Here is a 15,544-nt window from a genome sequence, read left to right as displayed (position 1 = left end):
CATGGAGTAAAAGATGTACCTGAATATTTCGAGAGCGAAACATACCTTTTCCTATTAAGCATTTGAGATCCCAATGGAAGTTTATTTCTGTTTACATGAATATGTCGGGTTTGTCGGGTTGGCGCTGGTTCTTGGGGCGCGTTGTATTTCTTCATAAGGACAAGCCATTCGTTTTCCTTCCCGATACATAATGTTAAAATTAAAGATTTGTAAGTATGCCCACCACCTGTGAACCCTGTCATTTAGATTTACTTTATTGCTGGGCGCCTTCAAAGAATTGCAATCCGTTACAACAAGGAACTCTCGTCCATGCAAATAGTGTCGGAAATGTTTAATAGCGTTAACTACTGCTAACGTCTCCAACTCATACGAATGGTATCTGCATTCAGCAGGGCTAGTTCTTTTACTATAATATTCCACTACTCTGTTTTTCCCTTCAACCTTCTGCATCAGAATAGCCCCGTATCCATCTAAACTGGCATCGGTATGTAATTCTATAGGATATTTAGGGTCAAATATCATCAACACTGGTTCATCGGTGAGAATTGATATTACTTTTTGTCTTATCTTTTCGTGCCTATCCGTCCAGCTTATATTTTTATTACTGGAAGTAAGTGCATATAAAGGCTTCATTATTTGTGAAAATTTTGGAACGAATTTTCGGAAATAAGAAGGCAAACCAATAAACTGCCTGAGCTGCGTAACGATCGTCGGAGCGGATAAAGCACTCAAGGCTTGTATTTTACCCGGGTTGGGGCGAACTTCACCGTTGCGAATAACATAACCCAAATAGAGAACTGAAGTTTTTAGAAAATTTAGAGAAATTAAAAGAAAATCCAGCGTTCACAAGGGTGTTCAATACGATATCTAATCTTTCTAAAGCTTGGTCAATCGAATCAGCGGTAATTAGTACATCATCCAAATATACAACTACGTACGAATAAGGCCTTAAGAATTGCTCTCTGAAAGACGGACGGTGCATTTTTCAACCCAAACGGCATCGTTATGTATTCGTATTGCCGGTCTGGAGTAACAAACGCTGTATACTCCGTGGAATTTGGATGAATAGGAATTTGATGAAACCCGCTGGCCATATCCAAGCAAATAAAGTACTTAGCTTTCTGTAATCTCGCGATTTGATCCGCTATTAGAGGTAAAGGATACCGATCCGAAACCGTGCTTTTATTTAATTCTCTGTAATCCACGCATAGTCTCTCTGAGCCATCTTTCTTTTTAACAAGTAATATGGGGCTCGCGTAAGGAGAATTGCTGGGCCATGCAATTTTCGCCTCTATTAATTTGCTTATTCTTTCGCGTACGAGTCTTCGCTCTTCTTCACTAAGTCTATAGGGACTTCTTTGTACAGTGACGTTAGGATCTATTAATCGTATCTCTAATTGTCCCGTATTAACGCGAGCTCGTGGAAAACCCGTAATAAATGAGTCTTTGAATTTTTCAAGAACAGAAATCAACCAGCTTTTATCATTCCTTACAATATCAGTGTCGACCTCATTAATATTGATCTCGTTTTCTTTGACTTTACTACACGCACTAATTATTTTTGCTCTATTAATAGCGATGCTGTTTTGAGTGACATTTACGTCAAAACCCTGGCTCAAAATTTCACGACCAATCATTATATCATATTTTAAGCGACTATCAGCAAGGACATGAAAAATTATCTCCAATGTAAATCCATTAATACATACTAAAGACAAAATTTGCGAAGTACATTTAACACAGGTATCTCCTATTCCACGCATCATTACTGTATTAGTCTTTCTTTTACCGGAAAATTTCAATGCCACGGATTCTTTAATTATCCCCTGAACACTCAGCCCCTGAGTCGAAGCAAAATGGATACGACTCACCCAGATGAATTAATTTACCAATGGAAGCTTCCGTTACACAAGAATCGACCCGTTTCTCGTTTTTGGAGTTACTGCCTCCTTTCGGTGTGCTGTCGTTATTTTTCCCTTTCCGCAACATTGGGCAACTGCGCGCAATATAACCCTCCTCTCAACACTTGAAACATGTCACCTTCGATGTTGCGGCTGATTGACTATCGTCCGGGTTTCATGTGTTCCTCTGTTTCCCAAATTTTATCCTTTTTTGACACTCCATCACTTTATGTCCGAGGTTACCACAGTAGTGGCACTTAATCCGGCAATCCGGCGGCTTATGACGTTTAGCTTCAGGACCCGCAGAAAACTTGTCTGAAAAAGTCACCGGCCTCTTCTTTGCGTAAGAGAAAGCTCTCATTTCACTTAGAAATTGACCCTCAGTCTTAATATCACTTGTAAGTGCAACCCGTTCAAAACGCTGATCTTGCGAAGCCAATTGAAAAAGTACGGAAGCGTTGATCACCTCAGCCATAGTTAAATTTTCCCACCTCGCCTTCAGGAAGAAACGGAGTCGAATACCAAAAGCTCCCATGGTTTCATCCTTCAGTGGTTTTTCATGAGCATCTTCATAAGCGCTGAGGTAGCTGTTTCTTTACCACCAAAACGCGCAGTATAAAGGTCTTAAAATTTTGTCCAAGTAATATCTCTTCCAACCAGTACTTGCGTAAGCCATTGTGCTGCTGAACCTTCTAGAGCACAACTTAAAGCAGAATATAACACACTGTCTTGAAGGGATTTTCTTTCATGATCAGATTTACAACTGCACACCATGCAGCTGGGTCAGAACCCGCGATTTCAGGGTTAAACGCGGAAGCGATAGATTCTTCGTTTCCGCACCCGGTTCTGACACAAGCGTCCGTATTAACTCACGCATGATTGTTATATGCTCTCGCATGGACAAAAACGGCTCTGATCCCACTTCTGATGTCGAGTTTGTGTTTCTTCATAAGGACAAGCAATTGTAGTTGTTCAAAGAGGTTTATATTTACAGTGATATGTACAGGAGTTGTTCAACAAGGTTTAACTGTGTAACGTAATAAGTCACTCTTAAATAAACAATGTTTTAGGTTCAAACGAATCCACGGTCAACGGGATAACTCTTTGTACAATTGGATATGTGTTAAACTCGAAATGACGTTTGCTATGACGTACGGTATCTTTCAGACTGACCGACTGACGTTGTGTAAAACTCTCCAAGGTGATCATAGGAATAAAAGACTGACACGTTCACACTTGTCAATTGCATATTGATCAGGGTTATCAACAAAATTCCAGGCACTGTTACTAGATAGACTCGCGTAGAGCCGTTATTGCTCCCGCCTCGGGACTTGTTTGTTAATACAACGTGTGTCCCTCAACATTGGTACTTCTACAGTGAAATAAAACGTTCATCCCGTGACCGTGGCTACGTTCGGTGACCAGTTCTGTCACCTTAACCTCAAGCTCACTGTTATAATACTATAATGAACAGCTAAAACAAACAGTTTAGCCCAAAGTATTGGGAGTCTTTCCAAAATTCCAAAAGAAAGGCCCGTTATCCCTACATCTCCGACAAATATGTTTATATATGTCGGAGATGAAGGGACACCGGAGCTTCCGCCCTGGAACCTCGGGAAAATCCGTACAATTGTAATTAAAGTTTACAGTGGTAATAATTAATTAAAATAATTTGTGATAATAAACTTGGGCTCAAGGCTACCGTCAGTCGCCGAACGTAGCCGCGGTCAACGGGACGGGCGCTTCGTCTAACAAAGGTGTGGAGTGATAGTATGAACCTCATTAAAAGAAATACCTGTAGAGGTACTTGACAGTAAAACATTCCAACGGTTCCTTCGGATGTTGATGCACTTACACAGCACAAGTTCATTCAGCCTGAGGACGAATCCGATGATTTCGTGTCCTTAGACACACCCCACCATAGTTTTCCTCTGTGGCATCATTGGGACGAAAAGTCATTCTTTCTTGAGATCTCATCGACGAAGAGAGTAGCGCCTGTGAGTATTACACGTTTGAGTTCGATTGTGTGAGCAAGTATATCTATCATCCCGTTGACCGTGGATTCGTTATCGAACCTAAGACCAACGTCACTAGTATCGCAAGTGCCCAACGACCGCTGTTGATTGTCGCGTCGGTAGTGTTCACTCTCGTGTTAGCAGACCGTACCCTTGTGATACCACAACGATGGCCAATTCCACTGAAGATTTATCAAACGCCCACTACCCTATTCCTGACGCTTCTCCAACATATAAATATGTAGATATAGATATATTTATATGTATGTATAAATATGTAGATATATAAGTGTATAAATTAAATATTATCACAATATTTTATTATTAAATCACAAAACTCGCAAAACTAATTAAAAATGATTAATTCAAAGGTGCGTTTTGCATAATAATTAACATCTCAAAGAATTCGACATCAAAATTGTAAGTGTATACAATAGATATATGTAAATACATCACAGTATATAAATATTTTCTGTCTTATACAAATAATTACAGGTTTTTATTAACGTTAGATATATCGAAATCTACAACAGCTGTTTAATTGTGGAATAGACACTTGTCATAGAACACCGTGTTTTCGATTATTTTCAAGATAGTGAAACCACACTTGCGTGACTCGCAAATGAGAAGAATTTACACAGGTGTCAGTGATGCGAACACATTTTTGAAAATAGCGCTGGTCTAATCTCAGAAGTCGTACACGGCACAGTTTTAAAAAGTCTTTACGCGTGTACAGAATTTATTACAGTTTTCGTTCTACATACTTATTTTTACGGTATTATAAATTTGCATTTATCATCTTTATATCAGTTATTAGAAATTATTTAGTATTATTATCGTATTATTAATTAGGATATTATATTATTAGTTACATTGTTAATATAATATACAACTAATATTAGTTATCTACTATTATTCGACATTAGATATCTTTTTTATTTACTTAAACTTCGGACACTGGCCCATAAGCAATACTAAATATTAGTTGTTATTAACTATTAAATAAAATATTATATATTCATGATTAAAAATTAATTATCCTTAGTTAGATATTAATTATTATTATATCCATTTCAAAGTAAAGTAACAAATATAAATCCAATAATTTGAATAATTTTTCGAATTTCTTTCCAACTACATCGATGATTAAATAAATTCCTTAATAAATATTTTACACGAAAAGTTATGAAGTTTGTCGTGGAATTGAATGTGTTGTTGGTGATCAAAGTGAAGGTGATTTGAAATAAAAAATTTAATTGTTTCAGTGACCGGAAGTGCCTAAAGGCCCGAAGATTCTGCCTTCGCAGCAGCTGGGCGCTGCGGTCGCTCCATGGCCGGGCGCCACCGGCCTCCTAGCCTCTGTCACCGCTGACGATATGGCACACAAAGGTAAATTTCTCCGTTTTCTTTTTTATATTGTATTATATTATATTATATTATGTTATATTATATTTATATTATGTTTTTATATTTTTATTAATTTTTGTTATTATGCACATAACAATACGTAGAAGTATAATATTACATATAAACAATAATAAAAATTAATGTATCTCTTATTCCAATATATGGCGGATGACCTTTAGACAGCACTATCGCTTTAAGCCTTAATGACATTCAATTTGTTAAATTTTGTATTACTGTACCAGAAATTTAACTTTTCTTTCGCTATTCTGAAAGAACATTATTTAAATATTTTTTTTCGAAAAAATATGGTGAGTTTGAATCTTTCTTCTTAGATAATTCCGTAAATTTATTTTTAACTTTTAAATTTAAGTTATAAATTTTTATTATATCGTGAATTTAAATTTTAATTATATCGTGAGAACATTTATAATAATGAATGTTTTATAAATTCTCTAATCATCGTAAATAGTGTATTTTATATTTTATGCGTAATGTTATAAAACTTGGTTATTAACAATATGTTATTATTGTTGAGAATTGTGGATCTTAATAGCCGAAATAATGTTATAGGATCACTAAATTTACACTTGGAATTCATATTAGAATAATTATATATTTATTTGATGGACGATTTCTAAGATATTCATCGATACACCCTTGCACGCGCCTCAACACTTTCTTCCATACCCGACTGTTAACCGACTGAACAGTTTACATTCATCTGTCTTCGAGACGCCGCGCACACACATACCTCCACACACTGATATTCACATAGAAGTATTACTATTACGCATCTAACCTAGCCTAGCACATAAAATTATACATATCTCAATAATTATTATTTAACATAATATATTAATAATAAATTAAAATTTATAAATTTTTACTAACTATAATAATTCCTAGATTTCTATCGCAAGGAATTAAATGTACCTATGCAAAATATATCTTCTTTAAATATGATTTTTTGAACGATGATTTTTTAAATAATTTATTTGATAATCGAAAAGGTAATAATCATCTTAATAGTAGTAGAGAAATTAATTTCTCTGATTATATAGACAAAAGTTTTATTCCGACAAATATCGAATAACAGAAAACAAAGAAAGAAAATATATATCTTCGTTGAAGGAATTTAATTCACGTTTATTAAATTCTTCTCTCCTTTATGCACCTATGTCTTTTACTCGTTCATGCCTTAAAAGGTTATTAAAGAGACGATTATAACAAAAATGTTTGCAATCGGATTCACTGCTAATTTTATAAAAATAATTTATTCATTCGAGGTAAATACTGTTTACATTTTCAATTAAAAGATAAATATACATATATGTATACAGACTACTAATATACTAGAGTGCAAATGTAAATAATAATGTTTATAAATAGGGTACAATATTGAATTTTCAACAAAATATTTTCTTATAGCATACTTTAACACGAAAGATCAAGTATCATGTATGGTGGTCTCTACAATTTTTTATTGAATAATTATTCAATTATTTATGCGGGTACATAATGAATTTATATGATTCAATTATTTATGGGTTTATAATGAGTTTAAATGGATTTAATCAGTACTAATTCCAAACTATGGTGACCATAAAAAGTATCCGTACAGTAGCCAATTTATTAATTTACAACATTCTAACAACCAAAAGACAGTACATAATCTTAGAAATCTCCGAAATGAATTTCACAAAAAACACATTACTATTCGCAAAATAATACACATATATATATATATATGTCGGAGATGAGAGGACACCGGAGCCTTCCCTCTGAAACTTCGGGAAAATCCGCAAAATTGTAATTAAAGTTTACAGCTGTAATTAAACAATTTACCGTCATTCTACCCAATTGTACTTGTTTGCGATTTGTGATAATAAACTTGGGCTCAAGGCTACCGTCAGTCGCCGAACGTAGCCGCGGTCAACGGGACGGGCGCTTCGTCTAACAAAGGTGTGGAGTGATAGTATGAACCTTATTAAAAGAAATACCTATAGAGGTACTTGACAGTAAAACATTCCAACGGTTCCTTCGGATGTTGATGCACTTACACAGCACAAGTTCATTCAGCCTGAGGACCCGCTATGAAACCTAGGTTTTTGGTAATTAAGGTTCTTCAAACGGGCAGGCAGTCTTTGTCCCAAATTGACCAATTGACAGCGACGTCAATTTCCCTTACTTTCGGAACGAGGGCTATACTCGACGAATCCGATGATCTCGTGTCCTTAGACACACCCCACCATAGTTTTCCTCTGTGGCATCATTGGGACGAAAAGTCATTCTTTCTTGAGATCTCATCGACGAAGAGAGTAGCGCCTGTGAGTATTACACGTTTGAGTTCGATTGTGTGAGCAAGTATATCTATCATCCCGTTGACCGTGGATTCGTTATCGAGCCTAAGATCAACGTCACTAGTATCGCAAGTGCCCAACCACTGCGGTTGATTGTCGAATCGGTAGTATCCATACTCGTATTAACAGACCGTACCTTCGTTATAACACAACAATGGCCAATTCCAATGAAGATTTATCAAACGCCCACTACCCTATTCCTGACGCTTCTCCAACATATATATAATATACACACGTATAATATTTATTCGTACAAGATTAAGTTCATGATAACAAAAAAGAGATAAGTTTGAGTACACAAATATAACAAAAATTGACTTATTAACTATGAAGATATTATTGAAATTTGTTACTGTACGAATACTTTCAAAATCCGCTATAATTGTCAACTAAAAATATGCTAATCTCAAACACAAAACAATATGTATTTCACATTAACGTAGAACCAATTATTCTGAGACGAAGATCCACCTGTACGCGTGCTCTTTCACGCCAAATTTCCTGCTATACGACACTATAGTACCACCCCAACGTATAATAACCACATACAAGGCATTTAAAGCGAAAACTCGCGAAACTCGCGGCACAGTGAACCCCGGCAAATTATACCAGCCTTACAGAACAAGAAGGAGATGGTCCAGGAAACTAGGAACTGGAATAGCCGTGAGGGAAACGTCCGAGAATCAAGGGAGACGTTCGGTTGATGGCTAAGGCGTTTAACCATTAGTCCTGAATGGAAGTTCACCGTGGTCTCTCTTTCTCCTTTTTCCAAGTTCCTCAGCTCCTCCCGTTTGCTCGAGCTCTCTTAACACGGAAGGGGGTCCAAAGAGGATGAACAGACGACGTCTCAAGGCTTTCTAAAGCCGACACCGAGGCTCCTGCCCTGAAACTGGCTGCTCACTTCACGTATTGATTTCCATTCTCTTACGCTTTACAACGTTCACCCTTTTCCGCGAATTCATCCCCTTCTATCCGTCAAATGAAAATCGACACTTTAAAATGATCGTATAGAGCGTTTGTTATTGTGAATTATCTGTCATCAATCTATTACGTGGTGAAGAAAAGCGTGACGTGAGAACACGTTTTTCGTAAAACAATTAATCTTGCAAAAGTAACGCTTTTCCTACTTGCTCAAGAAGTTCACTAAGGTGAGAAGGTATACCAATAACATAGTCAGTCGCAAAAGTCTATATACATCTCTTAAATACTGCAATATAAAAATAACATTTATGTGAAATATATAATATTACGTACATAAAAATTATATATACAGTATAATAATTTTTTTATATAAATAATAAATAACATATTTTAGGTGAAACACACATGTACCTTTGCTCAGTTTACGTTCTTTAGGCGCCTTTATAAAAATGTAAATTTGTATAAGCATCCGCAGTCTGCTAATAAATAAAATAATTTTTTCTTCAACTCCTACAATTCTAATATAATAAGTCAGCTAGTGCCAATCTGTTTACGGTATCCTTTTTGCGGCAGGAGTCTCAAAGTGACGTGTTAAATGGTCGATAGGAATTAAATCATCGAAGAATCTACAAGTGAGCGAGCGGGAATCTGCACGGTGCTCGAAAATCCACGAGTTATCTGACCGAGTGCGGCTCAGTGGGGTGTGTAGCGTTAAGTTGGCGTTAGCTCATCGAATCGCTTCGATGGGAACGACGTCGGCCGCGATCCCACCAGACGAGGGTTTTGATCGATCGTACGTACAAATCGTGTTTCCGGTTTCTCCTCGTCACGGGAACAAATCGAGTTTCCTCTTTTTTCCTATTTTCTTTCTATCCTTTTTTTTTTATTTCCTTTCGTCTTTTTTTCGTTGGCGATCGTTGTTTACGCGATTCGATAGCATTTTTTCCAAATTTAAAACTTGTTTTGCTTAATTCGTGTTTAACAAATGCGTATCGTGGATTTTTAACTTTCGGTATTATTGGAGCATTGTATTAATCCTTGTAATAATTTCGGTTATATTTACAAATTATTATTAATTATTATATGTTATATATAATATTAACTTATAATAAAGTTTAATTTTTTTATTATAAGTTAAAATAATATTAGTATTTATTCATGGACTAGTGCAGAATTGCAATATAGTAATTTGTCTATTTTAAATATGGCTTTGAAATATGCAACACAATTCATAAGAAATATGATATACTATATGTATTGCATAAAGGACACAGTCGACTAAATTCACATCCTAAATTTTTATCTATAACTTAAATTTCTTTTCAAATATTAAAAAGCAGTGATGATGTATCAGTGTAACTGAATTTTTAAATAAAAATCTAATAGCAATTTTATTAACTTTCATTCGCTGTTATTTCTTACTATTAGAAATTCTTCGTTTTTCAATCGAAAGAAAGAAACAAAATGATACAACATGCTACACGAAATCATATAATAGAAAGTATCAATTTCAGTTGTAAAATGTATTTCCACAGTAACTACATCTACCTATTATGTTTGCATCTTGGAAACACTTTGTTTAGTTAATTAGTTTAATACACAAGTTTAGTTAATTTAATGAAATATACAATAATCACCTATAAACGCTTGTAAGATGCACTAGTAATAAATACCTGTAATACAATTTATAAATGCACTAAATAATATTAATTAGTGATTTATTGTGCCGAGTAGTCTGAAAAAACTTATTATTACGACTAAATAGTCAATTCTTTTGTAACTCAGCTGTCAAATGAGATAGTTGTAACGAATAAGGTGTTCGCGGGGAAATGCTATCGGATTTAATCAAGTTTTTAGGATCATACAAGTATAGGTAGCCCGCGTGAAGGAACTCTGAGAGTAACGACGAGGACTTGGTTCTAATTTCTGGGTGAGAGTTTCGAAAGTTTGACAAGTCCTCGTGTAGTTCACGAAACCGAGACTCCATAAATTCTGTCATTAATTTGCTAATGGTTCACAATGTTAGCAGCTCTGCTAACAAGCTCCTAATTTTACGTCAACTTTACACATTCTTCACTTCCATGAATGAAAAGGATAAAATGAAATACCACAAGATTGTACAGTAAAGTAGGTATGAAATTATGAAATTCATGCAAAGACATTTGAAAATATATTTTATGAGATTGTTTTTATCATAAATTCTTTAGAAGGTTTTTCAATTTCCATTCTTTCTTTTTTTTGTGACATAGATTCTTTTTGTAGAGTTTGATACTATTTTCCAATGCCAAGCCATAGAATTTTTGTTCTGGGTTTCATTTATGTATATTTTATTGTTTGAAGAATGGCAATTGTTCACCTAGTGAACAATATGGACAAACTTTCTGTGTCTTGTAAAATTATAAACTTATAAAGTTGCTTTCTTTGTTATTCTGACTTTAAAAATATTACATTATACAAAAAATACCTTTACACAAGTTTAGCTTAAAAGTACATATGTGTTTCATTTTTGAAATATTAATGCAAAAAATACCTCATAGATTTTTAAATATAAAAGTTTAGTTTTTAGCTAGTTTGTTTGAATAATGTGCCAAATACAGTCTAACTATTGGTCATTGGATGGATTAGTGTCTATTATAAAAATTATTATGATTGAATCCCGCTCTTGCTATAAAATATTCCATTAAAGATGTGTTAAAGAATATGACTTGTTTACAATAATACACAGATATAATACTTAATTTAAAAATCTGAAATATCTCACGATTTGGTTGACATTGCACTTTAATGCTTTGTTAGACAGGATATTTCGAAGAATCGATCTATTACAGAAAGCAACAGAAGTTTTGTATTTACAATGTACATTTGTTCAATTTCGTACAAACAAAATACTTGTGTCCTTTACGCGAATTGTATATTTCTTATTATGGACCGACCCTTTGAAACATTCTGCGTAATAAAACATTACGGTACAATGTCAAAAAAATCAATAATTCGTGAGATATTTCAGATTTTTATATGAAATATCTCACTTTTTAATTAAAAATTATATTATACGTTAATACGTCTTGCCGTAGAATATTCCGAAGAATCAATATGTGTTAATAAATATATATAATTCTACTTGAAAAAAACAAACCTTGTCTTTCATGCGTCCTTTACGCGTTCTCCTACAAAAGAGCTAATTATGTCAATTCATGTCCCTTGAAATCATTCAACTTCTATTTAAAACATTTTTCAATAATATCATTACATTAATTATAAAAAATACATATTTTAATTATAAAATATATCATGCATGGTGCACATATAATACAGTTTTAGAAAATATCACGCATTAACGGGCTAACATAGGACAAGTTTAACATAATACATATAGTCAAATCGTTTTTGTTCACGCGTACCCGCGACGAAGCGGAATCGGACAGAATAAAAGACACGCCGCCTTACTATCCTTCAGAATTCAGAAACGATCAATGCCTCGACCCACTCTCCTTTTCGCCTCCATCGCTCGTTTGTCGGTTAAGATATAAGAGAGAAAGAGGAGGAAACAGGAAACATAACGATTTCTTCATATTCTTATTTCGCGTGTTCTATCTTTCTTCTCCTTTAACTGCCACTATGCATCGTGATCCTTTACGAGGATCGGCAGGGGTGCCACGGAAGAATGATTTGTCGACATCGTGACGCATTGACAGGCGTTTGCCCGAATGCGTAACTCCGAATCCGTAGATCGAACGATTCTTTAACCCTTTCATTCCTAACGCTAACTATGGTCATGCCATGCGTGATCCTGTGAATACGAATGTCGACTATAGTAGACATCCATCTAATGAATCATGGATACTGTTACCAATTCGTATACTCGCGGTACGTGTGCCGTAGAGAAAGGGTTAAGGTTCCTGGATTGTCAATCGCGCAGCAAGCGCGTGAAATGGGTTCCGCTCAGGAATAATAGCGTATACAGCAACTCGCATTATTATTCGAAGTTATATATTAGCATAAATGAAGTAATGATACTTAAAAATGTGGATAATTTGATTTTTCACATGCTTCAATTTTTGTAAGTTACAATATATTTTCAAAGTCGTACACTTAAAGCGATATTTAATATAAATTTTATTACTCCAATTTGATGAGATTACTATTCGAATATCATATTATTTAAAATGAAATGACAATTACTTAATAGTTGTACTTAAAACTTAATAATTTTCTAATGATTTTCCGTAACTTGTACATTATATTAGGTTGTCAGAAATGTTTCTTTCGTTTTATGAGAAAATAATAGACGCGCAACGTTTTTTGTTTTATACTATTTTGTCGAATTACGTACGATCTATTTTGTTCTGTTGAGATAAACACCGCGACATTTCACAGACTTGGTGTCACGTTTGTATGAAGGTGCACTGTTGTAAAAAAACACCTTTGCGAAAGAAAGACACTATTCGGACAACCTAATACGTGCTTACCTAAAGCCACCGTAAACGTTTCCACCTTAGAATGTGTCAATTTTACGCACATTCAATATGATTTCTCGATAAAGTGAAGAAAAATGGTTAAAAGATTTTTGATGGAAATCGTTAATAATTCTCGTAACGTAATCGTAATGTCGAAGTATTGCTGGGAAGCAGCTGAAAACGAGGCGAACGTTTCCTCTGCAGTGAGAGTTCCCTTTGCAGCGAAGCGTCGACGTACAAAAGGAGCCCCGCTTCTTCTTCGTCTCGACTAAGAAACGAGAGCAGTAACTGTTCCCTGTGCAAACACGCTACTACCATCGTTCCACGAACGACTCTTCTAACTGTTAAACGAAGTAAAAGAAAGAAAAAAAAGAAGGAACGAAAACAGAGACAAAGAAGTATCAGAAGAAGTAACAGAACAAGACAAAGTAGCAGAAAGAGCGGAGCAAAGGAAGCTATCCTACCCTGTAAAGGTCCCTGGAAAAAGAAGTGAGCTTTGAACGCGGAATTCCACATAGCTACCGCACCCCTTTCTCCTTAAGAAGGAAGAAAAGAAAAAGGGTGTCGGTATTTTTATGTGGGGGCAGTTACGAATTAATTGAATGACACAAGGAGAGGTTGCCACCCCTCGAGGACGCTGCAAGAAATATGGCTGAGGTATCAAAGAAGCCCTCTATCTGTTTTACACGACTGCCTGGCATTTTAAACAGCCAGCCTTCTGCTCGTCGATTCGTACTCTCTTTTCATCTTTTCCTTTTCCTTCTGTTTATCTTGGTGTATTGAAACTTACGTGCATTGTTCAATGTTTAATAGAATATTTAATTTTCGTATTGAAGTAAATATAAACAGACTCGTTCTTGGTAAACAGATTCTTTTACACGGTAGTTAATGTTATTAGAAAAATAAGAAAATTCAAAGGAATTTTTGAAAACTTAGTGACTAAATATTAAATGATTCTCATTACCCATTAAATTCAATATCGAAGACATGATAGGTTGAAGTAAATGTTGAAGTAAATAGAAAAAGTAGCATTCGTTTAATAATTAATAGCTTAATACTTTTGAACGTCATTTAATATCAGTTTCGAAAGAAATTTACAGGAAATTGTTCAAAAAGTAGTTAAACGTTAAATGGTATCTACTTATTTCGCACTAATTCCAAGAAACGAGATACAATTTAAGATACATACATGTAAGATCGTTGTTTCATCAATTATTTTATGTTAAAAATGCAGGTTATGCATATATTATGATATGCCATTAGTCTTCAATGTAATAATGAAAGAATGAGGAAATAATGCGTTAATGTAGGTATATAATATATTTTACTGTTTATTATGTTACTAATAACGAGCTAAATAATTTCTTTTTAAATGTAGATCGCTTAAAAATTGTTCATAACCGAATTTGTCAAATTACGAGGCAAATTACCTATTTAGTTTGTAATTTGACTTAAATAGCCATTATCCTTGTCTAATTTCAATTTTTCTCGTGCAAATTTCAGAATGATTAAATATCGATCAACGTTTCTCTTAAAAATCTTAAAAATTAATTCTCTCCTCACTGATCATCTCATTTATTCCAAAAACCCATTCCAGGATCCGTTGAAGACAACACCAAAGCATTCGTCAGATATTATTTAGTTGAGTAACTTATTATTATTCTTAATGTAATTCCTAATGATATCCAATTCCTAGCCAGATAAATTTTTATCCAATTGCATATTTATTCGTTCGTTGTATTCTCATACGTTTTACCTATTACATAGATAAAATTTTATTAATAAAATAACAAAATTTGACGGATACTTTCCAATATATAGTCTTTACTTTAAATTTCCCTGATAGCACCAATTAAGTATTAATCGTCATATTCGTAAAATGACAAAGAATAGTTCTTCTACCAATGAACCATCTACGTCTAAAAACTCATCCATCCATGGAAGCCAACACCGAAACGGAAGACGCCTGCCGGTGGCAGAAGATAGTCGGACGTAGAACTGTACGTCTTGCATCAGATGTATTCGACTGTAAAATTCCCTCTTCAAACAGAAACGGGTGGCTGGCACATTTCGGCGGCTGCCTTGGTCCAGGCTGAAAAAGATGGGAGGCCAGGGGTGACCCGAAGGAATTTCTGGTCCAACACAGACAGCAAGAGAGTACAACTCGAGAAAATTCACCGCTGTACCCAGTACACGTACGAAATAGCTCGATAGATAGATAGCCGTAAAATCTATGGCTCTGCTTTCTTGTGCTGGCTTCGAGAACAGGCAAAACGGGACCTTGTACTTACTAGAATGTTTTGGTGGAATCACGCTGTATTCTAAAGCCTGTGGAATCTCTACTGCAGCCGCAATAGCGGAAACGAGTATGCGACGCACAGCCATTCTTCGATACTTTGGAATATAGCAATATGGAATAGAACGCGAGCTGTTACGAGGAAGTGGTTGGTTGATGCTGATTTGAGGGCAACTCGTGCGTGCAA

At 35.0% G+C, this 15,544-nt stretch overlaps 1 protein-coding gene across 1 annotated transcript in view; it reads left to right on the top strand.

Annotated features, from left to right (window-relative positions):
* Window positions 1-15,544, top strand: part of LOC117240599 (paired box protein Pax-6-like) — a 148,817-nt gene that overhangs the window by 14,068 nt on the left and 119,205 nt on the right. The window contains 1 exon segment of the mRNA XM_033506609.1: window positions 5,182-5,305. Coding sequence (XP_033362500.1) covers window positions 5,293-5,305 — 13 coding nt within the window. The 5' untranslated portion in view covers window positions 5,182-5,292.

Source organism: Bombus vosnesenskii, unplaced genomic scaffold (assembly GCF_011952255.1).
Source record: "Bombus vosnesenskii isolate JDL3184/JDL3185 unplaced genomic scaffold, Bvos_JDL3184-5_v1.1 scf7180000014816, whole genome shotgun sequence".
NCBI lineage: Eukaryota > Metazoa > Arthropoda > Insecta > Hymenoptera > Apidae > Bombus > Bombus vosnesenskii.
The sequence above is the reverse complement of the archived record's forward strand: the minus strand, read 5'-3'. Positions and strand labels throughout refer to the sequence as shown.